The 27,039-nt window shown below is 43.3% G+C and overlaps 2 protein-coding genes across 8 annotated transcripts in view; one reads left to right on the top strand and one right to left on the bottom strand.

The window, feature by feature from the left end:
• Hnrnpa1 (heterogeneous nuclear ribonucleoprotein A1) lies at window positions 1-5,981 on the bottom strand. 3 transcript variants are annotated; one of them, XM_029566550.1, is made up of 11 exons: window positions 5,842-5,981; window positions 5,183-5,299; window positions 4,732-4,878; window positions 4,423-4,633; window positions 4,240-4,332; window positions 3,909-4,001; window positions 3,571-3,645; window positions 3,221-3,379; window positions 2,522-2,677; window positions 2,270-2,336; window positions 1-75 (listed from the first exon to the last, which is right to left on the bottom strand). In XM_029566550.1, exons 1-10 carry the CDS (start codon window positions 5,854-5,856, stop codon window positions 2,281-2,283), a joined length of 1,122 nt encoding a protein of 373 aa, XP_029422410.1. In that variant the 5' UTR covers window positions 5,857-5,981; the 3' UTR covers window positions 1-75; window positions 2,270-2,280. The 3 variants fall into 3 exon arrangements, with proteins under 3 accessions (XP_029422410.1, XP_008837314.1, XP_008837331.1); XM_008839092.3 differs by lacking the exon at window positions 1-75 and adding an exon at window positions 1,903-2,039; XM_008839109.3 differs by lacking the exons at window positions 1-75; window positions 3,221-3,379 and adding an exon at window positions 1,903-2,039.
• A 524-nt stretch (window positions 5,982-6,505) lies between these two features.
• Window positions 6,506-27,039, top strand: part of Cbx5 (chromobox 5) — a 33,961-nt gene continuing 13,427 nt past the window's right edge. Inside the window, exons 1-3 of one of the 5 annotated variants that reach the window (XM_029566531.1) lie at window positions 22,390-22,421; window positions 22,554-22,653; window positions 24,182-24,360. In XM_029566531.1, coding sequence (XP_029422391.1) covers window positions 22,594-22,653; window positions 24,182-24,360 — 239 coding nt within the window. In that variant the 5' untranslated portion in view covers window positions 22,390-22,421; window positions 22,554-22,593. Of the gene's footprint in view, window positions 6,662-22,313; window positions 22,422-22,457; window positions 22,654-24,181; window positions 24,361-27,039 lie in introns of those variants that run through there. The other 4 variants (XM_008839070.3, XM_008839079.3, XM_008839062.3 and 1 more) reach the window with 4 other exon arrangements.

Raw genomic sequence — 27,039 nt, 5'->3', positions numbered from 1 at the left:
GCTATGAGCTTGGGCAGAAGTTTCTGAATTTTTTTTTTTTTTAAAACAGCAGATTAGCCTGTAGCAGATTCCTCCCTAGAAAAGCAAACAACCTTTAGAACTAGCCTTGTCTAAGAACAAGTCCCATCTTTAAGCTATTCCCCCCACCTCCCATTAATGATCCACCCACCCTCCCACCATTTTTTGGGAAAGGTTTCTAATGTATTACTTTGAGCCACTGTTTTAAGAAAATGGGTCAAAGGAAGATAAAATATAATTAAAGGGCAAAAAATATCTTCAGAGTAGAAATAATGTATTCACTTCCTTCAAATGGGAGTAATAGGGTATCAATTTAAACAATTCATCTCCAGAAAAACCAAGTTGCAGCTTAACTGGACTAGTTTTGGCTCAAAACATTAAATAAAAAAAATATCCAACAGAAAACTGGATTTTTACAACTATATGGATGTAAGTAAAATCTGTTCTTACCTACCAGCATAGCAATAAAACCTTTCCTTCTGGTTCTGCCTGCTAGTCCTAAGAGTCAGGTGTGCCTTACTCTCGTCTGCCTCCTTGCGATGGTCACTCAAACTTCACTCCCTCCTAGCTTTCATGGAGGTGCCGTGGCCTGCCCCTGGCTTATCTGTACTCCACATACCACAAGTGTCTACTCTCAGCTGCAGAGTTTCTGAGCTCGAAGCCATTCGCGCTATGCTTGCTAGCAGTTCCTAGTAGCTGAACATCTCCTGGATCTTTAAAGGCATTGTCACGAATCCTGAGGTATCTGCAAACTCCCTCAATAGTTAAGGTTCCACCTGCTATTGCAAACTCAGCCAGTATCATGGAACTATCATCCATGCTTTCCCACCCCACCACCTCCCAGCCACCCACTTACCCCACACCCTCCTCCCCAGACTTCCATGTAAAACACACCCATGGGATGGAATATACAGTCCTATGAACAAATCATCTATGCTACTAGATACAATGGCACTTAAAAACGGGTATCAAGTTGGAGGCTCAGAAGAATCTAAGTACAAATAACAATTATTGAATATTAACTGATCTGTATTCAGTTTCTATACAATTAACACTTTAGGATAGCTGTGTGATCTAATGCCAAAAGGAAAACTGCAGTTAGTAGAAAATTACATGGTAGTGTTACTTCATATTCAAAATTTTAATTTCCAAATAATTTGACTTAGAAAACCTTGGCCTCCCCTTCCCCCAATAAAACTGCAGTTTTCCTTCTATGTAGCCTGTTTATTGTAATTAGAATTCTTACTAATACTTTTCACTTTAATCTATGGACTTAGGGGGTGGCATTCACCAGCAGCTGGTTTCTAACCTCTGGCAGAGCTTTGAACTTGCATTGTGATAGAAACATTGACACTTAATCAGGGGTAGTGGGTAGGGAAAGTCCAAACAAATCTCTGCCAGTCCCAGATCCACACAGTTGTCATTCCATTCAAGAGAATCAAATCGTTTATTGATTACACACGATAATGGATGATACACAAGCTTCATTCCCACCTAATATTTTATCTGGTACCATGATTCAATTTAGATATTGCATAGGATGTGCCAACAACCATTTTTTTTATGAACAATTCTGTGATGTTGCTTGGGTGACCCTTCCATGGTGAAACTCATTAAGGTCACAATAGTAACTGTCAGTTCAACTATGCCAAGGTTTATGAAGACAACGGCTTCTCCACCCAAGCAATCATAAATAAATTTCAAATGGAGCCTGGCATCACCCTGAAGGAATTCTAACTTCACACTGTTGGGGAAGTATACCAAGATGGCTTCAGAGTAGACTAACTTTACACCGCACATTTAAGAAAAAAAGACACATTTATTCAGCATCATGACCAGACTATTACATTTAGCAATCAACAGCATGGGTGAAAAGTCGCCGTGGAGTATTGTCTAAGACATGTCTTCTTTGTAGCAGCTAGGCCCTGCCACCACTGTGCTTGGCTGAGTTCACAAATCTGCTGTAACCTGTAGCTTCCCTGTCACTTCTCTGGCTCTCCTCTCCTGCTAAGCTTTGTTTCCTGTTGAACAATATGGAATAAAGTTGTTAATCTAAACATATTAAGACTCAAGGCTACAATCCAATAGAGCAAGTTGTTTCCCACAAATTTTGCTGATCTGCATATTAATATCCAAAATTTTACTGCAATTATAATGTTAACTATGTTGCACTGCTCAGCTACATTAGGGTTACTGGGTTCATTAGCAATCATAAAAATCAAATCAACACACAAAAAAAGTGAGTACTTACCTGATGGTAAACTAGAACCTTCTGCCACTGCCATAGCTACTGCTGCTGCTGGAACCACCATAGCCACCTGAAAGCAATACTTGTTTTAACACTGGGTGCCAATGTAATAGCACAGCTTCTACCAGATAAACCCAATCTGTTCAAAATGGCCCCTGACTAAAATAAGAAAGTTCACATGACTTTTCCAATTTGTCTTTTGGGGGTAATTTTCAACTGTGAGCCCTCCATTGCTGCCAAGTATATATACTATACCTTGGTTTCGTGGTTTAGCAAAGTATTGGCCTCCACCACCATAAGGGCCAGAGCTTCTGCCTCCAAAGTTTCCACCCTTCATAGGTCCAAAATTTGAAGATTGATTGTTGTAATTGCCAAAATCATTGTAGCTTCCACCACCTCCAAAGTTGCTTCCTAGAAATGGAAAAGAGGGCTTTGTTAAGTATGTGACGCACCCCATTCTGTTTAGCGTCCAGAATAAAGTAGGTTGTATCATATAACCTTCCTTCCTCCCAAACTGATGGCTCCAAATCTCTGGAATTTCATTCTCTGAGCAAGGCATTCAGTTGAATAATCCAGCATTTAGAGAATTAACCTGACTCACCATGAGGTACTCTCTCCAGTCTTTAAGGCCTTTATGTATCCAAGGCCAGTGCAATCAGGTTTTTTGGATACATCAACTAAATGCCTAAGTCCCAAAGGAATTTAGATTCTAAATCTGGCTACAGTGCTAACGCTAACTCAATTGAAGACACCACTATCCATTCAACCATCTATTTTTTTGGGGAGTGAGGCGGCCCCAGCTTAAAGCCAGGAGGAGGTAGCACAGCAAGCCTACTCTAGTGTACCATGCAGTGTACCACACAGCGCTTTAAGAGCTCAGACTCTAATAGGGGCATAAACTCTAAAGAGCTAATCTAGCTACCACACCAAGGACTTGCATCACTGGATACCTACCACTACCACCGCCAAAGCCGCCTCCGCCTCCTCCGTTGTTATAGCTGTCATAGCTGCCACTCCCGCCATAGCCACTGCCCTGGTTTCCATAACCCTGTCCACCACTTCCATAGCCTCTGCTTCCTCCAGAGTAACCAGGACCGCCTCCTCCATAACCACCTACAAGAATACAATTCTTCTCAATTAAGATAAAAGTATTTAACAAAAAAAAAATCTATAAAAGTGTAATGGCCTGCTCACAGCATGCGGATTATAGGGCTGAGTTCAATTTTACCATGCACTAGTTTTAGTCTCTACTAGCCTATTCTAAAGTTACAGGTCACCAAAAAACTTAGACTTAAGAAACTTACCATCATTGCCAAATCCGTTATATCCATCTCCACTGCCGCCATATCCACCACCACCACGGCTGCCACCAAAGCCACCTGGAGGAAACCAAAGCTTAATTTAGCTATTTTTTTGTGACAATCTCCCTGTAGCTAAAGGTGACCTTGATCTGAGATATGCCCCCCCCCCATGCAGGGAGGGATTAAAGGTGTGTGTCTCACCCAACCTCAAAGCTATAGCTTTGAATATGATTATTTAACAATGGCTAACTTCTATGCAGTGGGAATCACATTTGGGTAAACTATAATCACCAGAATACAGGTAAGTAGCTATTAATTTAAGCTGCAAAATTAACACCTACCACGACCACTGAAGTTTCCTCCGCGACCAAAATTGTCATTGCCACCAAAACCACCTCCGCGACCACCACCAAAGTTTCCAGAACCACTTCGACCTCAAGAGAAATTTAAGCGTTAAGTTGTAGCTTGCAGTAGTAATTCAAATTGACCCTTTCTGGTCTTGAGACAGGGTCTCACAGTAGCCACAGCTAGCCTGGAACTCACGATGTAAACCAGGCTGGCCTTGAACTTGAGAGATCTGCCTGCCCCTGCCCCTGCCTCCCCAGTGCTGGGATTAAAGGTGTGCAGCACCACACCCAGCCCCATATCGACCTTTAAGAAATCTAAACATACCTCTTTGGCTAGATGAGGCACTAGCCATCTCTTGCTTTGACAAGGCTTTTCTTACTTCACAATTGTGACCATTCACAGTATGGTATTTCTGAACTAAAAATATCAAGGGGAAACAATTTTAGGGCTTAGTATACATGTGGATTTCAGAATTAAGTAAGTAAAATACAATCAGCTGACACTTACTGACAATCTTATCCACAGAATCATGGTCATCGAAGGTGACAAAAGCAAAGCCGCGCTTCTTTCCACTGCCCCTGTCAGTCATGATTTCAATCACTTCAATTTTCCCATACTGTTCAAAATAATCTCGTAGGTGATGTTCTTCAGTGTCTTCTTTAATTCCACCAACAAAGATCTTTTTCACAGTTAAGTGGGCACCTGGTCTTTGAGAATCCTAACAAGAGGAAAACCAATTCAGTTATCATTTGAACACTCCAAAATCAACCACACTTCCAAATGAGGACGAGAAAGAAAAACCAGAAAACCACTCACTTCTCGTGACACCGCTCTCTTTGGCTCCACAACTCTTCCGTCCACTTTGTGTGGCCTTGCGTTCATAGCTGCATCCACCTCCTCCACAGTGGCGTAAGTGACAAACCCAAAGCCCCTGGAACGCTTGGTGTTTGGATCTCTCATGACCTGTGAATTTAATGCAACCAACACTGAATCCCAACATCCTGGGAGGATTTCAGAGTTAAAGGCCAGCCAGGGCCATAGCGAGACCTTGCCTCAAAAAACCCCAACCCCCCCCACGAAACCTGACCTCAAAATGGAAGCCATTCCGGCTTTGAGTTAGGCCAACAGGACACTCCAGCCTCGTGTACAGATCAGAGCTGCAAAGCCTCCAGCAAACGCTTTGCTTTAGGCCATTAACCACCTTCACAAAGCATGCAGTCGAGAACCGCCCGCTAGGTCTGCTGCCTTTGTCCCTTCCAAGTCTTACCACGCAGTCGGTGAGTGTTCCCCATTGCTCAAAATGGCTCCTCAGACTCTCATCGGTTGTTTCGAAGCTCAGCCCTCCGATGAAGAGCTTCCGCAACTGTTCCGGCTCCTTAGGCGACTAAAGTAGGGGAGAGAAAAGGATTAGCTGCGGGGCTGGAACCTCTCAGCTCCCACGTGGGACAGGCAGCACCACGCACTAACATCCGCCACACTTATTGTTCATTCCCATCTCAGGCCACGTGCTCCTCGATACACCCCAGGGATGGTGCTGGACTTTGTAGCAGCGGGCGCATGCGCCCCTACTCCGGACGCACGCGCAACAAAAGACACGGGTCGGCGTGGTAAATCTCCACGAAACACTTAGTAACTCTTTGCTATAGTCGCCCGTTTAAGCTAAGAAAAAAACCGACATAAACAAAACCCGCATCATCTGCGTCTAAGCGCTTCGCCTGGAGTACACAGCCGGGTGTGATCATTTGTGGATGGCGGACAGCGGCCTCATGGCGAAGAGGACAAAATGGCGACCTGCACTTCGGGAGGCGCAGGCCCAGCCCGGCCGCTGCCCAACAGAACCCGAGAGTACCGGTGTCCGCGATCCGATCGGGTCCTGTCCCCCCAGAGCCCCGGAACCGCGGAGGCCGCAGAGTACGCCGCACTCACCTCGGACTTAGACATGACGGGAGGAGACGAGAGGCTTCGGCGATGCTTCCTCGGCCGCGTCAACAGGCAGAAAGGAATAAGCCAGCGAGCGTATCGTCCAGCCTACCTTCAGCCCTGCCTTTTTATCCCGCCTCCGCGCATTAGGCATTGGTAGACTCCGCCCTTGCCTCGCTCTGATTGGACCTTTGAAATTGCCTCTCTCACTATTGGTCCATGGAGCCGCACTGCTAAGAAACGGCATCCGTTTGGGCGTTCTACGTAGGCTCCGCCCCCCTTGGAGTATTGGTGCCTGAGAAGTTTTTTTTTTAACCACTTTGATTGGCTAGCCCGCCTGTCAGTCATATTTGAATATATCCAAGTCTTCAATCGCCTTTTTAAACTTCTTTACACGCAGACATTACAACCTCACTTGGAAAAACGCGATTAATCGTATTCGTTAGAAAAGTAGTTTGTTGCCGGCTCATTTTTTTTTTATTGTAACGACCATCTAATGAGCACATCTGTAGTAAAATGGCGAGCTTACGCAGGCGTATTAAGAAGTTCCGCCTGCCGTTTGGAACACGTGAAATGGCGGGCGGGAGAGGGCGGTGAATTTACCGCGCCTGCGTAGTAGCGGGAGCTGCGTCCTGTTTTGCGCAGGCGTTATGGGCGGAGAAAAAAAGCCCCGCTCCCAGGATTGGTTACGCAAGCGCAGGGAGGGATCCGTTTTGGCGGGCGGTTGGCGTTGCGCAGAAGGCGGCGGTAGCGGTGATTTGTGTTGCAGCTTTTACCACAGAGGAATCGGGCAGGCCTTAGTGTGAGTGAGCACTGTAGACCCCGGGTAAGTAGCAGAGAGTCTTGTCCACCCGTACGAGGTCTTGAACTGGCTCCAGCTGGGCCCGTTATTGTGCGAAATGAATGGACCGCGGGGTGTGCGGGGACGACAGTGCAGGGGCCGCGGTGTTTCCGGCCAACCAATGGGAGTCCTGGGGGCGGGATTTCTCTGTCCCGCACTTTCCAAAGAGTCGAGGGCCGAGGCGTGTGACTGGCGGCTCTGCAGGCCAATTGGGTCTTCCTTGAGCTGCCGACTGATTCGCCCTTGGGTCATCGGCATGTGGGAGGTGGGTTCTCTTTGCCTGAGCAGCGGCTCTGGGAGCCAATGAGCCCGAAGCGCGCGTTGGGTTGGCCTGCGGGAAGCAGCGGCTGGGTTCCCGTGGGTAGCCCTTGTTAAACGCATGGATTCTGTAGGTGGAGGGGTCCCCCAAAGAAAAAGCTCTGAGACTTGGGTTTGTGGGGTGCACGTTGTAGCCACACTGGCTCTCGGTTCACCTCCTCGAGGAAAGCGGATGTTGTGCTCCTTTACACCCAAGTTGAGCCTTTTTCCTCTTTCGGTGCGTTCCACGGTTCACCTTAGGCTTGGGGGACTAGGAGGGGGGCGCCGGGGACTTGAAATTGTAGAAAGAAACGGCAGGTCAGTGCTGTCAGGAAGGCTTGGAGAAAACAGACTAAACCGGTTGGGGCTTCACTGAGTCTTTGGACTCAGTGAGGTCGAGGCCTGTTGTATATCTAATGTCCAGATCTTTGCAGAGGTGATTATCATTAAAGTTTAATAAAAAATGGAATCATTTATTTGGTTTTGTTCTTTTGTTTCCAGCCATCCTGTATATATCACGAGTTCTCAGAGGAACTCTTTCTCCCCTCTACTGTGTCCTTACATTAAAGATCTCCTAAGGCCCCCCCCCGCTTCTGCTGTTATTTCAGGATGTCTGACTGGGGGTGAAAAGGGTGTTAGGGACAGAGCCCTCCATCCCCTGGATCATAGGCAGTGACCTTTGATTAGATTTGTGTTTTACCTGTTGTCTCTGGTTTGGTAATGCCCACACATACCAGATTTTTTTTTTGAAAAAGTGGTTTTCATTTATTAACTGTCAATCCTATCATTTATTGACTTATTCTGAGTCAAGGGGAACAATATTTAAATACCATATTGAGGTACACTTGTGATTAGAGAACTTTCCAACTTTGTATAAAAGACAGACCAATGATATTAGTGAAGTTTGGTGGGTTTTTTTTTTGTTGTTGTTTTTTGACAGGGTCTCCTTGTAGCCACAACTGGCCTGGAACTCACTATGTAGACCAGGCTGGGCTCAATCTCAGAGAGATCCACCCACCTCTCTACCTCTGTAGTGCTGGGATTAAAGGTGTAGTCTTGGTTTTGCTTCTTTTGTCTTCGAGACAGGGTCTCCCTATAGCCCCAGCTGGCCTGAAACTTGCTATATAGACCAGGCTGGCCTCAATCTCAGATAAATCTACCTCCAAAGTGCTGGGATTAAAGGTTACCTCCTAAATGCTGGGATTAAAGGCATGGGCCTCTGGCTTTGGTTTTGCTTTTTTTTTTTTTTAAATTGAGACAGGGTCTCAACATGGATCCTTGGCTGGTCTGGTACTTGGTATTTGTCTAGGCTGGCCTCATACTCACAGACCCTCCAGCCTCTGCTCCTAGAGTCCTAGGATTAGAGATACAGGCCACCATGCCTGGCCCTCACATGCCTTTTTGTTTCAACACGGTTTGGGGGACTCATTGTGTAGCCTAGTTTGGCTTTGAATTTGAAGCAATCCTGCCTCAGCCTCTCAAGTGGTAGGATTAAGGGTGTGTCTGATCCTGTCGTAAACACTTTCAAGCAAGTTTCATGAAACATTTATTTCATTTATTTAAAAAATCAGGTCAATTCAGGGTTTAAGATGTGACTCAGTAGAATGCTTGCCTACCATACATGGAGTCCTGGGTTCCATCCCCAGGACAGAATAAATCTAGCACGTTGATGCTGACCTTTAATCCCAGCAGTCAGAAAATAGAGACAGGAGGATCAGAAGTTCAAGTCCAGCCCAGGCTACTGGAAACCCTGCCTAAGCTCTTCTTCCCTTGAACAGACAAGAAAGAGAGAAACTGGTCAGTTTCCACTGACTGAACAGATTTCTATGGCATTTATAGATCTTTAGTTAGTTTTGAGGGGAACATTTGAAACTGATCTGTAAAATAGGCCACCACTTGGTATCATCTTAGGTCACTGAGGGATTCCTATCAACTATGTATAACATACTGATTGGTGGCCCTTTGATTTTTAAAAAAAAAAAATATTATTTTTATGTGTATGAGTGTGTTACCTGCATGTGTGTAAGTGCACCCGTGTCATGCAATGGCTGTGGAGGTCAGAAGGCGTTGGATTCCCCCGGAACTGGAGTTACAGATGGTTGTTAGTGAGTTTGTTTATTGGCACTGGAGGGTTTCTTTTAAAATATTTTATTATTTTTTGGTCTTTTTGAGACAGGGTCTCCCTGTAGACCAGGCTAGTCTTGATCTCACAGAGATCTTCCTGCTTCTGCCTCCAGAGTGCTGGGATTAAAGGTGTGTGCCATCATGCCTGGCTTATTTTTATTTTATGTGTATGAGGGTATTATCTAAGTGCACCGGTGTCGTATAATACCCATGGAGGTCAGAAGAGGGCATTGGATTCCCTGGAACTGGAGTTACAGATGGAGTTACAGATGGTTGTTAGCTGCCATATAGGTGCTGGGAATTGAACCCCACCCCTCTTCAAGAGCAGCCAGTGCTCTTAACTGCTGAGCCATCTCTCCAGCCCCCTTTGTTTTGTTTTTTGAGATAGGGCTTCATTCAAACCCAGGCTGGCTTCAAATTTGTGACTATCCTTCCTAAGCTTCCAATGATATTGGGGATTGAACTACAGGCCCAGGCCATTTTCTGCTTTTTCCTAGATGCTTTTATGTAACTACAGAGCATGTTTTTGATTAAAGCCAACTATTTAAATAACTATTTACTAAAGGTCAGTTTTGCTGTTATTTTGTCCTTTTATCTGATCAGTTTTTATTTGTATTTACCCAAAATTAGGCCAAAGCTATGCTATGGATATTGATTTTTAAGAGCCATAAATGACATGAGATACCACTTGATTCAGTGTGGCTCATTGCATTGTTCATGAGTTTTGAGCAGTCATCTTTTTTCCTTGACATAAACTTTGATTTTGCTTTCTTCCTCATAGATGACAATTTTAACTTGGTATACTGATAGATGTCTAGGTCATTCTCAGACGAGCTGGCTTATGCACAATGCAGGATACAGATTTGTTGGATTCTGTAAGCCACTTGAAGCCACATATTCATTTCTGATGACAACTTTACACTTGTGCTGGCAGAACACCCACAGTGACAACTGCTGCCTATGTTTAGTCTGTCCAGGAGCTCACCAGCTAGCGTGTTTGTGGAAAAACCTACAGTGTTCTTGTTAGCAGCTATGTAAATATTAGACCTTTCTGAGTTTGTCTTCTCAGGTCTGCCAGTTTATTTTTGGACAAATTGTATCCTGTGGTTGCCTCAATTTATCCTTTGAGATGAGGAAAAACACAAAAGCCAGGCATGGTGGAACAAAACTGTAATCTCAGCACTCGGGCAGCCGAGGCAGTGGATGGTGAGTTTGGGACCAGCTTGGGCTACATAGTGAGACCCTGTCTCAAAAAAACAAAAGTAGAAGTCTTAGACATTCTTTGGGTTGCTTGAGGCACAATTCTGTTCTTTGTTTTTTGATTGGGTGCTGGAGGTTGAAGCCAAAGCCTTGCGTTTGCTAAGCACATTCTCAGCACTGGGCTGTACCACAGCCCACAGTTATTGATCTTTAAAGTTTACTTTCTGTGGTTCCTGTATCAATGCACTGCAGGCTTGTAAGAGTTTATTCCACTTGGAAGGGGCCACTGCTGGGAATTAAACATGTTAGGCAAGTACTACCACTGAATTACATCCCCAGTCGCAGGTTTACCTAGTGAGTTTCAGGTCAGCTGGGACTGCAGGGAGACCCTGTCTGAAAAAGACCCCCCAAAAAAAAGATTTTCTAGAGTTGAAGAGATAGCTCAAGGGTTAAGAGCACTGGCTGGTCTTACAGAAGTATAAGACCTGGGTTCAAATCCCAGGACCCACATGGAGGCTAACAACAGTCTGTAACTCCAGTTCCAGGGGATCCAATGCCTTCTTCTGACCTCCATGTGCATTGCACAACATGGGTGCACTTACATACATGCATACACATAAAAATAAAAAGATTTTCTGTGAGGGTCGGACCATTGTTCTCTCTTCGTGGTGAAGCTGCACGTTTGGAATTTTCCTTTCCAGTAATAGTAAGTAGTTCATCAGAATTAAACACTGACAGATTTTCCATCTTAAATTAGGTCATAGGAGGACTAAGGATTTTCACATTTTAATTTTCAGATTAACTAAGTGCCTGTTGCACTGTGCTTCATAGCTAGGAAGGACCCACTAGAATGCATGAGATCTACATGGTATACTTGAAAGGGTTGCTTCAAGATTGAGTTATATTTATAATCCTCTATTTTTTTCCCCTGGAGCAGAGGAACCAGACTGAATTCAAGCACTCCTCTGATTGTAATCTACATTTCTTAGAATAAAGCAAGTTTGTATCTGAGCCAGCAGGTATAATTATGTCGGAATGAAATGCCCTGTACTAAAGAGGTCAGCTCACAAGCTGGGAAATCTTAAGTTGTTTCTGAGGCAAATCCTTGAACTCCATGTGCCTTGTTTCTCATCCCTAAATCAGTAGGACTCACTTCACAGAGAGTTGCAGAGGGTAATATACTGCTAATTTGTCCTGTGTTTTACAACAGTAAACTATGTCTAAACATCTGATAAAGCATAGTAAACCTCATTTATATGAGTAGTTGGAGACAAGCATAGATAAACTTCTAGATGATTCAGAAAATGCATTGAAGTTATTTTTTAACTTCTTAACTTCTTTATTATCAAACATTTACCTTTGTTTTCGAAGTGCTTTCTCATTATTTTTCCATAACAGACCTATGAGATAAGTTGGGCAAATAACAGCAGGTTAGATAATTAAGGACTTAATTCATCAAGAGGACATAATAGTCTTGTGTATACAGCTAATAATAAATGCTCAGTGATAGAGTGCTTGCCTAGCGTGCACAAAACCCTAGGTTCAATCCTCAGCATGGCAAGAAAACAATTCATGATACATGAAAGAGAAAAGATAGAGGGGAAATAATAGATATCTGTGATTATATTCTGAAATTTAAATACGTCTAATTGATAAAAACAAATGTCTAGAAAAAAAAATCAGTTAAGGGCCTGTAGAGATGGCTCAGCATCTATAACATTGTTTTTGTGTCTTTTTGAGACAGGGTCTCCCAGTAGCCCCAGCTGGCCTGACACTCACTACATAGACCAGGCTGGCCTCGAACTCACAGAGATCCACCTGCCTCTGCCTCCGGAGTGCTGGGTTTAAAGGTGTGAGCCACCACATCCAGCTCCTATAACACCTTCTAACAGAAGATCTGGGTCTGTTCCCAGTACCCACACAGTGGCTAACAACCATCTGTAACTCTAGTTTCAGGGGAGCCAGTGCCCTCTTCTGGCCTCCATGGGCACTGCATGCATGTGGTGCACTTAAATACATGCAAGCAAAACACTCATACACTTAAAATAGAAATAAATAAGCCTTTTAAAAATAACTTTTAAAAAACAACATTATCAGCCAGTTTGATAGAATTGACATTTGTAGAACAGTTTGCACAATAATAGCAAAATGTTTTCAAGTACTACATTTGGAATATTTATTTAAACCATCTTCTGGGTCTTTAAAAAAAATTCTTATTCAAGGGGCTGGAGAGATGGCTCAGAGGTTAAGAACACTGGCTGTTCTTGCAGAAGACCCAGGTTCGGATCCCAGCACCCCTGTGGCAGCTAACAGCTGTCTGTAACTCTAGTTCCAGGGGATTTGATAGCCTCTTCTGTCCTTTGTGAGCATTTCACAACACGGGTGCACTTGCATACATGCATGTAATACGCTCGACTCGTACACATTTTTTAAAAAATTCTTACTGAAAAGGATTCAATCATGTAAAGTATGTATTTTCACCTAAGTGCATTTAAATTAGAAATTGAAAAACACATCTGAAGTTCCCAAATTTTAGAATACTGCAAATACCATGTTCACATGAATCAAACAGGAAGCCATCTGCTTGGGAGTATAGCTCAGTGGTAGAGTGCATGCTTAGCATATGCAAGGTCCTGGCTGGGTTTGATCTCCAGGACCACCATCAATAAAGAAAACTCACTAAACAATGTGCTACGCAGGGTGGTATGTCTGGGAGGCTGAGGTAGGAGGATCATATAAGTTCAAGGCCAGCCTTGGCTACATAGAGCTTATCTGAAAACTCAAACTGAAAGTTACTTGAGAACAGTAAAATGGATAAATCAGGAAAAACAGAAGATGTAAATTTACCAGTTTTTGGAATGAGAACACTGCTATCATTGTTAATCCTGTAGACTGTTGAGAAGGTAATAAAGATAACGGTGTGGTGTTGTACCTCTGTAATCCCAGCACTCCTGAGAGAGGCAGAGGCAACAGGATTACTGCTAGTTTGAGGCTAACCTAGGCTATGTAGTGAGACATAGCCTCAACCCTCCTCCAAAGAAAATAAAAATTAAAAAATGCCACTATTTCCCGTCCAATGGAAACTCCAGGGGATTCCCCTCCCCTTTCCTTCTCTCACAGCAGACAAATGAAATAATCGGGAATAATTAATGCCCTTACAGTTAAGTGAGCTGTCTACCTTGATCTTTTAGTGATCTTGGGATGGGACCCATGTCCATTTATTCCAATCCTGGTCTATCCAGTATTAAGAAGTTGCCCTTGGGGCTAGCAAGGTGGCTTAGAGGGTAAATATACTTACTGCCAAGCCTGATGATTTTAGTTTGATTCCCAGGACCCACATGGTAAAAGGAGAGAACCAACTTCTGCAAGTTGTTCTCTGACCTCATGGGGCAGGTGGTAGCATAGGTGTGCCCAGTCTCCCCCACCCCCATCACCACATAATGTAAAAATATATTTTTTGAACCGGGTGTGGTGGCGCATGCCTTTAATCTCAGCACTCAGGAGGCAGAGGCAGGTAGATCTCTGTGAGTTCAAGGCCAGCCTGTTCTACATAGTGAGTTCCAGAACAGCTGGGGCTATTTTTTTTTTTTTTGCCTTTTAAGTAACCTTTTTCCCCCCTTTTGAAACAGGGTTACAATGTAGCCCTTACTATCTTGGAACTCACTACTTAACTTAGGCTAGTGTTGAGCTTTCAGTGATTCTTCTGCCTCAGCCTCCTGAGTGCCACCACTAGTTTGGCAATCATGTTACCTTTGTGGTGGTTTGGTTTGATGGTTTTGGGGATTGAACCCTAAGCCTTGTGCATGCCAGGCAAGCACTCTGCCACTCAGCTGCGATCTCAATCCATGTAGTACCCTTTTTAAAAACATTTTATTATTTTATGTGTATGTATGTAAGTGCACCTGTGTTGTGTAGTGCCTGTGGAGGTCAGAAGAGGGTGTTGGATCCCCTGGAACTGGGGTTATGGAAGGTTGTTAGCTGCCATGTGGCTGCTGAGAATTGAACCCAGGTCCTCTGTGAGAACAGCCAGTACTTTTAACCATTGAGCATCTATCTCTCCTGCCCCTGTACCCTTTTTAAAACAACCTTTGGCCGGGTGTGGTGGCACACGCCTTTAATCCAGCACTCGGGAGGCAGAGGCAGGTGGATGGATCTCTGTGAGTTCAAGGCCAGCCTGGTCTATATAGTGAGTTCCAGGACAGCTGGGGCTACAGGGAGACCCTGTCTCAAAAAGACTGCCCCCCCCCCCAAAAAAAACAACCTTTGGAAAGTACTGACTTAGCCAAGGAGAAACTCAAGATCTTCAGCTGATATGTGGAAGAGTGGGCTAGATTTAGTGCTGGTGCAGTGCTTGACACTTAATAGGCGCTCAATAAATATCCCACAGCCAGCTAAACAGTTTTAGAAAGGGAACAGAATGACTATATTAATCATCCCTTTGGCATAGGATTTGAATTGGGAATGTAGTTGGAAACAGGACAAAAAGAAAAATCTTACTTGGCTTAAGTAACACATCAAAACATTTGAAGAGCTGGGTGGTCTGAGATAGGCCATCCCCTCAGCCATTTATCTGATGGTGGCCCTTCTTTGCATTTAACTATCAATATATTTGAAGTGTAGAGCACACTTTTATGATATTGTGCCATAGTAACTCATACTTAAATGTCAATAGAGACACTTGCAAAGACCTGCAAGGTTCAATAACTTCTGGTGTGGGTTTGTTTCTCCTGTCATCACCCATTATGTATTTTTTTACAGCTTTTAAATTGCCACAGAGCAAAATTGGTCAGGAACATAATAGATGGCCAAGGAGCTGCCAAGGGTACCTTTCTATGGACGGGAAAAATTCAATACTCCCTTGATTTTATTTATCTAAATTGTAGGCTCTGACTTCAATATAATTCATGTTGCAAATACACCAGGGTGATGGCAAAGCACAGAATTGTGCCATATGTTGAAGGAGTGCCCCTGTTACTCCCTGAAGTTTTACAGTCTGAGATACTTACTCCAGTCATACAAAAGATCCTTTTTTGTTAGCATGTATTAATCAGATTTTAGTATATTGATTTAAATAAATCTTTCCAACAGTTATGAATAGAGATTTTAGTTTATGGTTATGCAAGTTAATTTTTATATCTCTTGAATGTCTTTGCTAAACAGATTATTAGGAGAGTCTAAATTGTCTTAGTACAGGTTCTTTGTTGAAAATAGATGATTTGTTGAAATGACCTACAGTGGTCTTTGTAACCCTTAGGCTGCTGATACCCAAAGTCTGTAGGACAAGGCCAGGCCAAAGACTGAGGTGGAATTTTATGGCTGTTAAAAAAATGATCTATGACCATAGTTTGGTTTCGGTAGGGGTGTGCAATTTAGTTCTCTTTAACTTCCATATTTTGTGAGCATGATCTGCCACAGTGGTATGTATATTCATGGTAATCTACCCAAATATTGTTGCCCATTTTTCTTGGGATTTACTTAGAAATTTCTAGGTTCTTTGTGAAAGATGACAAGGTCTCATGGTAATGCTTCATCACAGTCATTGAGAGGAGTACATGTGAGCTTCGACCCCACCCAAGAGCGGGTGCTGTGAGACAGTTCCCCACATTCCAGAGGCAGAGCTGTCAGGAAGACCATCTGGAAGACATTTTCCCATAGTGGTGCCAAGTCCTATTTTCCCATAAATCTTGGAACAGTTGGATATATAACCTCTTGTCCAGTGGTTGGATTTATATGTGCCCTAACTAAATGGCATGAGGATTGACATGAGTGAAGAAGTTCAGTAGATTCTACTGAAAAGGAAAAAAAAAACTTATAACACCTTATTACCTTATTATGAGATAATATGAATTTGTGTATTAGTGCTAAAGGTATTAGTTTCTCAAACTAACATGTCAGCAGTTCTGAGAACAGGGTTCTGTAGTCCACATTCATTTATAATATGCTAGTGGGCAGTGCAGCTCTCCCTTGAGGAACCCATATCCAATCTTGGATCTGTCTTATTTTCCTTGACTGTTTTAAGAAGCCCACACCCATACTTCTGGGTATGTCATTCTTTCCTCTGAGCACTTCTCTCTTAACCCTAGTGCTTAAGCCTTTAATCCCAGCACTCAGGAGGCAGAGGCAGGTGGATCCCTGTGAGTTCAAGGTCAGCCTGATCTACATAGTGAGTTCCAGGACAGCTGGGGCTACAGGGAGACCCTGCTTCAAAAAGACTAAATAAATAAATAAATAAAAAATAATAATGCCAAGTGTGGTGGCCCATGCCTTTAATCCCAGCACTCTGGAGGCTGGGGCAGGTAGATCTTTGTGAGAGAGTCTGGTTTCTGTAGTGAGTTCCAGGGCAACTGGGACTAACAGGGAGACCCTGTCTCTAAAAACAAAAAAAGTGGTCAGTCAGGCGTGGTAGCACACATCTTTATTCCAGCACTCAGGAGGCAGAGACAAGTGAATCTGAGTTCTGGGCCAGCCAGGGCTACCTAGTGAGACTCTCAAAAAAAAAAAAAAAAAAGTGGAATGAGACTCTGCAGAAAGGATCTCAAAAATCAAAAAACAAAGAATGGAAAGCCCTTTATTGTTCATTGTAACAGGGGACTTGAATGATCAATAGTACTGAACAGTGCCTTAGCTTTTTTTTCCCCTCTCCATTTTGGGGGTGTGCTAGGGAATGAACCCAAGGCTTGCTTTGTACATGCTAAACATCCACTCTTCCACTAGGGTACACCCTCAGCCACTCAGCCTTTTTTTTCTAAAGGATCCTGAACTGTAAATGCTAGCCAAAGGGAGAATGTTTCCTTTGTAGACACTCCTCTCTATTAATAAAGTTTGTGTTGTCTCTATGTGGCTTGTTAATGATAGGGGTGTTAACGACCACAGTTAATCTTCCTCCTCAACTCTTTCCTAATCCAGTCTCTTAAATAGACATTTAAAAAGCTTTTAACTCCTCTTGAATTGGGTGTTCATATGCTTTTGGTGTAGGTGGAGTGATAGTTATCAGCCCATTTAACAAACCAAGACAGCTAGGACAGCTGTAATGTGCATCTCTATGCTGTTTTTTGTTAAAATGCCACATGGCCAATACTTTAGAAATCATAAATCCAGTGGAAGAAAACATCTTTATGGAGGTTATTTTAGTTTTATGCTGTATGTGTTACATACCTAAGACCATTGGTACCTCAGTATCCATAAAGAGCAAAGACATGGAGCAGATTAAAATGGTTGTCAACTTATCTGTTCATTTGCTGAACAGGACTATATAGAACATGCCTGGAAGCCAAGACTGTAGCTGACAATTTACTATTCCCATAAACTACAACTTCAGTTGTTGGGGTTTTTTTTTGGGGGGGGGTGTCTTTTTGAGACAGGGTCTCCCTGTAGCCCCAGCCGGCCCGGAACTCACAGAGATCTGCCTGCCTCCTGAGTGCTAAGATTAAAGGTGTGCACCACCACGCCTGGCCAACTTTAGTTGATTTATTTTTAGTTTTTTTTTTGGGGGGGGGTTTTTTTTTTTTTAAGTTTTATGTTACTTGTATGACTGTATCGCCTGCATGTAAGTGAACCGGTGTAACACAGTGCCTATGGAGGTCTGAAGAGGGAGTTGGAGGTCTGAAGAGGGAGTTGGATCCCCTGGAACTGGAGTTAAGGACAGTTGTTAGCTGCCATGTGGGTGCTGGGAACTGAACCCTGGTCCTCTGTGAGAGCAGCCAGTGTCCTTAACTACTGAGCCATCTCTCCAGCCCCTTATTTTTAGTTTTTTGGTTTTTTTTCTGTCTTTTTGAGACAAGGTCTTCTTGTAGCCCCAGCTGTCCTGGAACTCACTATGTAGAGCAGGCTGGCCTTCAATTCACAGAGGCCTTGAACTCACCTGCCTCCGATTCCCAAGTGCTGGGATTAAAGGCGTGTGCCACCGGCTTTATTTTTAATTTTTTGAGACATGGTCTCACACTAGTTTAGGCTGGTGTACAACTTATGGTGATCCTTCTGCCTTGGCCTCTTGAATTCTGGGACTTTTGACTCATGCTACTATGCCCAGCTACTCTAAACTGCTGTCTTTCCCAAGGGTCTGAGGAGAAATGAGAGTGTTTCTCTCTGAGTGTGAGGTGTACGCCTATTACCCCAGAACTAGGGAGGTGGAGGCAGGAAATGGAGAGTTAATTGATTATGCATCTGGACACCACTTCCAAATAATTTGGTGATTTGAGTGAAGTAGTCATCAGGTGGTTTTCATCCATTAAGGCTTTTGTCCTTTAATCGGTAATGGAAACCAAATGTGTATGCTATACCAGAATCCTTTAAGAAAAGCCAGGGCAGCTGGGCGTGGGGGGCACACACCTTTAATCCCAACGCTCTCAGTGCCCAGGAGGCAGAGGCAGATGGATCTCTGTGAGATAGAGGCCAGCCTGGCCAGCACGTTATAGGCCACTGGGGTACAGGAAGAACCTGTCTCAAAAACACCAAAGGAAAAAAAAAAAAAAAAAAGAAAGAAAAGTCAAGCTGGTATTGAAAAATAGAGGCTGAGTGGCAAGCTAGGTATTTTGGCTCTGTAAGTAGATAAAGCCAATGGCCATTACATCCACTGTTCTGGGTTGGCAGGGACCAAAGTTGTTTCTTTTACAGTGTATAGGATTCTCTCCCTCCATCCCCATGCCTTTGTTTCAAAGATTAATCTGTTAAGAATCCCTTGTCAGTGATTGGAATGTGAGTCTGACTCTGTCTCACCACAAAGTTCTTTGATGATTTTCTAAAACTGGCTTCTGTTCACATGTCTGGCTTAGAGGTCCATGAGGTGACTTTGCCTCGTGTTGCTGGTGGGAAGGTTGTTGGGGCTGTTCTTTTCTTTGCCCTTCTGGGCTCTGACTCTCCGGTCTACAATGAATAAACCTTTTACCAGAGAGCACTGTCTGTATTCAAGAGGAGGCTGAAAGTTGCCTTGCTTGAGAAACTTGAGAAGTTCCTCACTCCTTCCTTTGAAGATTTCCATAAGGATAAGGTTGCTCACCCTCTTCCTCTGCCATAGTATCTTGGATTCTACTTGAATCATTCCATCATCCTGCCAACTGTATCTCATTTCTCATACCAGAATGTTCCCTCCTCTCAGGCTTATGAGTGTGAACCACCAGTCTTGATGCTTTATCTGGTCCAGGCACTAGTCCTTAAATTGTCCGTCTGGCTTTGTGTTTCATTTGACCCTAATACACTGGGTTGCACTGTCTAAAAGAGAAGTATGTCCCTTCTCGTGTCTGGGTGCATTTCTCATTTCTTACTGCTGCTCCTGAGCAGATCTGTAACTTGAAGGTTAGGATAAGACACATTCCGTCAGCACCGTGTCGCCACCCTTGTCAGCTTCTGATCTGTGACTGTCCAGAGATTTACAAGGCACTTGCATGCCATTCTTTAAAGAATATTATGGTTGGTCTCCGACTCCTGACATCAGACCCAATTTGATTTGTCAGCTGTTAAAAAAGCCTGTTTCCCACAGAGAAGTGACCTCAGCCTGGTGCCCTTCAGGATGAGGAAGTTGATCTGATGTTTTATTTTTTGTATGAGTGTATTGCCTGCATATATGTAAGTGTACCCATGTTGTGTAATGCCTATGGAGCTCAGAAGAGGGCGTTGGATTCCCTGGAACTAGAGTTACAGACAGTTATTAGCTGCCATGTGGGAGCTGGGAATCAACCTGGGTCCTCTGCAAAAGCAGCCAGTGCTCTTAACCACTGAATCATCTCTCCAGCCCCAATTTCCTGATGTTTTATAAGGGGAAAGAGTGGACACCAAGGCCAGGCCTCATGACACATGCCTTTAATCCCAGCCCTCAGGAGGCAGAGGCAGGTGGATCTCTGAGAGGCCAGCCTGGTCTGCATAGCCAAATTTCAGGCCATTTGGGGTTACAGGAGACCCTGTGTCAAAAAGATCAAAAAAAATTTTTTTTTTTTTTGCTTTTGCCAGGCTCAAAGTAACAAAAAAAAGTTAAAAAATAAAAAAACACTCTGGGAGGCAGTGGCGAGGTGTTGCTAGTTGAGTGTAGGCTGATTACTCAGGAGGCTTGGCAGGAAGATTGTAAGTTTAGGAACTGTTTGGGCACCTTAATGAGACCGTGTCTCAAAATTAAATAGCCTGGAGATATTGCTCAGTGGTGGAGCACTTGTCTACCAATGTGGTATGTGCCAGGTTTAGTCCACAGTACCACAAAAACAAAAGCTTCCTTGTGCTTGCTCTTACTTCTGTTTGATAGCCAGAATTATCACCGTTCTCTGCCTGAGGTTTTTCTTTTTTATGCTTTTCTTTAGAGACAGGAGTCTTGACTATATAACTCTGGCTGGCCTGGACCTCACTACATAGACCAGGTTATCCACCTGCTTTTGCCTCCTGAGTGCTGGAATTATAAGCACGTGCCACCACACTTGGCCTCTTCTCTGTCTCTCTCTCTCTCTCTGTCTCTCTCTCTCTGTCTCTGTCTCTCTCTCTCTCTCTCTCTGTCTCTCTCTCTCTCTCTCTCTGAGACAGGGTCTCCCTGTAGCCCCAGCTAGCCTGAAACTATGTAGACCAGGCCTCACAGAGATCAGCTTGCCTCTGCCTCCCAAGTGGCATGTGCCACAATGCCTAGCCTTTTCTTTTTCTAAAAATTTTTGTGTGTGTATGTTAAGCATAATCCCCCCTCATCCCTTCCTACCCTTGTTTCGCACCCCTCTAGTTAGTCCCCCTAAACAGTTTTAGTTCTACATACATCATCTTTTGTATCTAGGAGTCATGAATGAAAAAGAAAAATCATATTTGTCTTTCTGAGACTGGCTTCTCTTGATATTCTCTCCAGTTGCAACCATTTTTGTGCAAATGTTATAACTTTGTTATTTATGTTTCAAAACAGTTCCATTTTCTTTATCCATTCCTCTGTTGAACGCCTGGGTTGGTTCTATACTTTAGCTATAGATAGTGCTGGTGCTCTAGTGCCTCTGTGATGTGCTGACTTGGAGTCCTTTAATTTTGATTGTCCCTTGTCCTCACTGTATGGAACCAGTCTCCATTTGGGCTGAGCGTGTAGCTCAGTGGTAGAGCACTTGGTTAGCTCTCTAAACTGTTTGTTAGAGCCAGATGAAAGGACTATTTATGTATCTTAATCGCTGTTTTCTTGAGACAGTCTCATGTAGCCCAGGCTGGCCTTGAAGTCCTGATCCTCCTGTCTCTACCTGCTGTTAATGGTCTCTGTTTTATCATGGCCTTTCCTCAAGTATCAGGGATTATTAAAGTTATACATTATAATGTACCAGAGGGTAATAGTTACTAAGAAATGTTTTATAATATAAAAATAACTAACAAGACATATTTTAAATTTAACCATAACGGATGTGGCCAATGTGCTGCTTTCTCTCTCTGAACTGGTAGGGGATTAATTTTTCCCACCTGTAAATGAGTTAAAAGGCTCTTGGTGGAGTAGGGGATGTATGTAGCTCAGTGGCCTGTGTGTGGAAGGCCTTGGATTCCATCCTCAGTACCCATCTCTTCCGAAGAGAAAACAGTTCTGTTAGTCTCCTGTCTTTGGAGTCTAGGGCCGTGTAATTTCTCTCAAACAAGAAAAGTTATATAGTATCATTAAAATATTTCTCTCTCCCAAACAGTTTTAATTAGCTGTAATGACAGGTGGTGAAAAAGACCTTGTCCAAATGCTTGTGGCTACTAGACTAGGGGTGGTTTGTACTGATCTGTTGGCGATGGAGCTAACTTGCCCCTCCCCCTTCCTGTGAGCTGTAATCTTGTTAGGTGGTCTTAAAATGCTATTGATTAATTCACAGTGCTTCTAGAGGAATAAGCCTAAGTTTTGGATTTGAAACCAAAGAACTCACACCCTTGAGGTCCGAATGCCTTAGCCTTGATGCCTAGGGAGGTACCTTCCAACTTCTTCACCCAGTCTTCGCTGAAAAGGAAAGTTAAGCCTTTTAACTTTTCCATTTGCCTCTCCCCCCACTTGTCTAGTACGGCTGCCAGTTGCCATGGTAACGGACTGGGACAGCTGCGCAGTGGCGCCCAGGCAGCTGGGTGGGGGCGGGGGAGCTGCCAGCCCGCCAAGCCCCAGACCTGGGAGGGGAGGCCCCTCCTGTTAGCCCAGAGGGAAAGAAAGAACTGGGGCGATCCGGTAGGTAAAGGAGGGAACCCCCATGCACCTACTTTGAGGGTGTCTCTTCCGCATGAAGGTATAAGGGAAGATTTTCTTCCTCCCTCAAACTGAAGAACACATATGTAAATCCTTGTTTTTCTGGTGAGGCAGGGGAGGCCATAACCACAATGCCTAACTGCATGCTTTCAACATGGGGCTGGTTTTAACCCAGCGCTCTGACCTAAACTGCTCAGCTCCCGGAAATTCCAAGGTGAGTGAGGTGGGGGTGGGGTACTCTCTCTGGAATATGACATTTCCTGTCTCTGGTGAGGTCGGAGGCTGCTACTATTTTAAATAAACCTTATCAGTTACATTTTTTGAAACCTAGGAATCTCTTCTAAATTCATGGAAAGATTATTTTAAAACGTTTACATACATTCCCCCATGCTTCCTTTCCCAAATAAAGTGTTATAACAAAAACTTAGTTTATTAAAGGCTAGGAATGAATACAAGCAGTTTCTGAGTGGGCATACCTATTGCTGCTATTAAATTCTAGAGATAGGGTTTCTGACACTATTCTTGTAATGATTTCTTAAAATGTAGTAAATCGGAGTAAATGATAAATGCAACTTTTTATGCTTAACCCTTCTTATTCCTGAAATTGGCTTTCTGATCAAGGTGGGAAGATTTTAGAGAGTACTGAAAACATCTTTAAAGATTATAGCAAAGTAACAATGGGATTCAGCCAAGGAAACAATTCCTGCTATTTTGTAATCCAGGCTATAGGCACCGTTGAACACGCTTAAGGAAGACTTCTTTAAAAGTGATTATGGCAACAACAGTGTGGGAATTTTGAAAACTAGGTTCTCTTTTGAGCACCCCCTGATGTGCATATTTCTGAGCTTAACTCAGTTTCCATTTGTGCTGCCTTGCTTGGGTTTGCCTGGGGCCTGTGGCCGATGAATGGTTGCTGTGTGTTTTGAGGAGTCTTCATGTTGATGCAGAGTCTGGGGCCAGACTTCTTTCTTCTCCTCTTCATTTGGCCCAAAGTCAACTTGAGAGCTTCCTCAACTATTTGGGTTAGTTGAGCTCTGGGAATTACAGAATAGTCCAGTGACTCATTTTGATTTTTTTTTTCCACTCCTCTCTTCCCTTCTGTCCCCATATGAGCTTGCTGAAAAGGAGGCTTAGTGTATTTGAGATGTCATTCTTGGTTTTGTGAGCTTGATGGATGCTCTGAAGGGACAAGATCAGGTTGTTTAAGGGAAATGTACCGAGTCACTGGAAATGTGGTGAAAGATGCCCCAGCAGGCCTTCTGTTGTGCTAAGAAACTGGTCAAGATGCTCAGAGTACAGAAAAGTTATATTTGGTATTTGGGAGTATTTTTTCCCTTTTTTATAAAAATCTTTATACACCTCGGAGGAAAAGATTTTCATTCTGTCGTGGTTCATTTAACTGAAGGTTTTCCACATTTCTTTTTGAGCTCCTGGCTCATAAATGGACACAGAAGTGGTCAGTAGAAACATACTGTGCTATTTAATTTTTGGAATGTGAAATGAGAGGAGTTAGACAATTGTTCCATCTCATAATTTTGTTCTCTTCAACTGAAGAGAAAGTTGTAGCTAGGGAAGTAAGGCTTGATTAAGTTAATTTTAAATGAAAGTTTTAGGCTTCTGTAAAGTAACTGTAGACCCAGGAGAAGGGTATGCGGCTTACTTGTGTTATACCATCCGTCCCATCAAGAAGTGACAGTTTTACTCCTTGAGTGGATTGTAACCATTTTCTCTCCCCTTTGCAGGATCCTGGTGGCCTTAGTCCTTCAGGTGGAGCAGCGTGCAACATGGGAAAGAAAACCAAGAGGACAGCCGATAGTTCTTCTTCAGAGGATGAGGAGGAGTATGTCGTGGAAAAGGTGTTAGACAGGCGCGTGGTTAAGGGGCAAGTGGAGTATCTGTTGAAGTGGAAAGGCTTTTCTGAGTAAGTGCCTTTTTTTCAGGCTTTAGGACTCTGTAGAGGGAGACACCTTTGGTTTACTTGCCCATGAGCACTACTACCTTTGTCTTTTTCTCCACTTCCACTCTTTGCTAAGACTGAAGGGGCAAGGCAGCACATTCAACAGTCTCCCCTTCATGGAGCTGATGCTCCATTGATCTTATTTTGAAGGGTCATGTAGGGAATGGTTAGGAGCACAGACTTGGGAATCAGATGGTCTTGGTCTAGTCTGCCACTTAAGATAGAGCTGAATGACCTTGGCTAATTTCTTAATTGTTTTATCCTTAGTAAAACAGGGATAAGGGGTGTATAGGTTAGTAATAGAGTGCTTTTACCTAGTATACTCAAGGTCCTAGTTTGATCTTCTTGGCTGCCTAGGGGAGGGGAGACAGGGATAAGACAGTACTAATGGGTTGGGTAGATGACAGAGTGGGTGTGGAGAGAACGCTTGCCATGTAAATGTGAGAATTTGAGTTCAACTTCCCCCACCCCCAAATCCACTCAAAAGTCAGATATGTGCATCTGTGATCTCAGAGGGCTCAAGATGGGACACCGAGACACGAGAATCTCTGGAAGCCTGAGACAGCAAGCCTGGCATACACAGCATTGAACAAGAGACTCTGTCTCAAATAAGGTGGACAGCAACAGAAAACGCCTGAGCTTGTCTCTGACCTCCACATATGCATACCTTTGCTCATATACTCACAAAAGTATGTACATATACACATGTACATGAACACAGGGATTGTTTTTGAGACAGGATCTCCCCATAGCTCCAGCTAGAACTCACTATATATACCAGTCACAGGGATCCACCTGCCTCTGCCTCCCAAGTGCTGGGATTGTTGTGTACCACCATGGCTGGCTTGCACACGTGTTACTGTGGTACACCTACACATATGCTGGCAAGCCACTAATGTACGTAAAAATAAATTCAAAAAGAAGAAATAAAAAAATAGAACTTAAAACTATATGTACATTACACATGCCTGTAATTCAACACTTGGGAGATGGAGGAGTTCAAGATTATCCTTGGCTATACAGTGAGTTCAAGACAACTGAACTGCATAAAAGAGATAAATACTAGAGTTATGGGTAGATGTACAGAGCTTGACACATAGCTTAGTGTAAGTATGAACTGCTATAGCTAGTGTTCTAACAATAAGGTAACTAAGGTAAAATTAATAACATTGAAATTTAAAAAGAAACTTGAACCAGCCCATTACTTCTCCATAACTGCGTCTTAGAAGTGTCCCAGAATGAAGCATCCATCTTTTTTTCCCTAAGTACTACACACTTTTTCTCAGATTTTGTTGGTTATTTCTACCATTATTAATACCTTTTTGTGGGCTATTTAGTTTGCCTTAAAGCACAGTGGACCTAGGAGATGAGAAAAGGTACCAGAAAATCCACTTGTTTAACAAGCATTTCTTTAGTTTGAACAGCCTTTACGCAGTACGTTTTTGTTAAGTAGAAAGGAATTTAGGTGTCAGAGTTTCAAGGTTTTATTACACCTGCTAATGATATTTTCTGGAAATCAATTAGGCGACAGTTTAAAAACCTCTAGAAAATGGACCTAGAAAGATGGCTCAGCAGTTAAGAGTACTGACTGCTCCTGCAGAGGACTCAGGTTGAGTTCCCAGCACCCATATGGCAGCTAAAAACTGTTAACTCCACTTTCAAGGGATCTGAAGCTCTCTTCTGTTCTCTGCAGATAATTACACACGTTATAAAACATATACCTAAAAAATAAAAATAAATGAACAATAAAACCCCTAGAGAGGGGCTGGGGTTCAACTCAGTTGGTTAAGTGCTTGCCATGCAAGTCTGAGGGCCTGAGTTTAATCCCAAACTAGGCAAAGCAGCATGTGCATATATTTGCAGTGCTGGAGGAGGCAGAGTCAGGCTGATCCCTTGGCCTTGATGACTGATGACCAGGCAGTCAAGCATTAATTAGATTTTAAAATGAAGCCAACTATTTTCCAAGATGGCAAGCCCTAAGTTTGTAATAAGAGAAATTCTGTATTTCTTTTATATTCAGTTTCACTTGGGGACACAGAAGCCTAATCTATTAGAAGATAAGACACTAACCTAACTGAAACAGTATGGTAGTATGCTTGACCAATGACTTAACTGTAAAATGGCAAGAATTTTGAGGGAACTTTGACCAGGGATAAGAAAAGAAATGAAGCCCAGTCAGGGTCTCACTATGTAGCCCTGGCTAGCCTGAAACTCTAGGTAGACCAGACTGGCCAGGAATTCATAGAGGTGGTCTACCTCTGCTCTGAGTGCTGGGATTAAAGGTGTGTGCTACCACACCCAGTTTGAAGTACCTGTGTTAATGAAAGTTCTAAATCTGAGACTCTTTTTGAGGCTGACATTCAAATTATAGAACTTTCAAAGATAGCTGGGTGTGGTGGCACCAAGTCCAAGGTCAGCCTGGGCTATGTAGCAAGACCCTGGATCAAGAAAACTCCTCTTTTTTCAAACATAGAATTGAAGTGAAATGGGTTTGGAATGAACATTGGGTTCATTTGTTTCTATAACTTTGTTTTGAGACAAGGTCTCACTACATAGCCCAGTCTGGGCTTCAACTTGCAATCCTCCTGAGCACTAGGATTCTAGGGGTAAGCCACCAAGTGTGGTTTTATAACTGATATTTCA

The sequence above is a fragment of the Nannospalax galili genome, unplaced genomic scaffold (genome assembly GCF_000622305.1).
Source record: "Nannospalax galili isolate Female #2095 unplaced genomic scaffold, S.galili_v1.0 scaffold251, whole genome shotgun sequence".
In the NCBI taxonomy this organism is placed as follows: Eukaryota; Metazoa; Chordata; class Mammalia; order Rodentia; family Spalacidae; genus Nannospalax; species Nannospalax galili.
The sequence above is the reverse complement of the archived record's forward strand: the minus strand, read 5'-3'. Positions and strand labels throughout refer to the sequence as shown.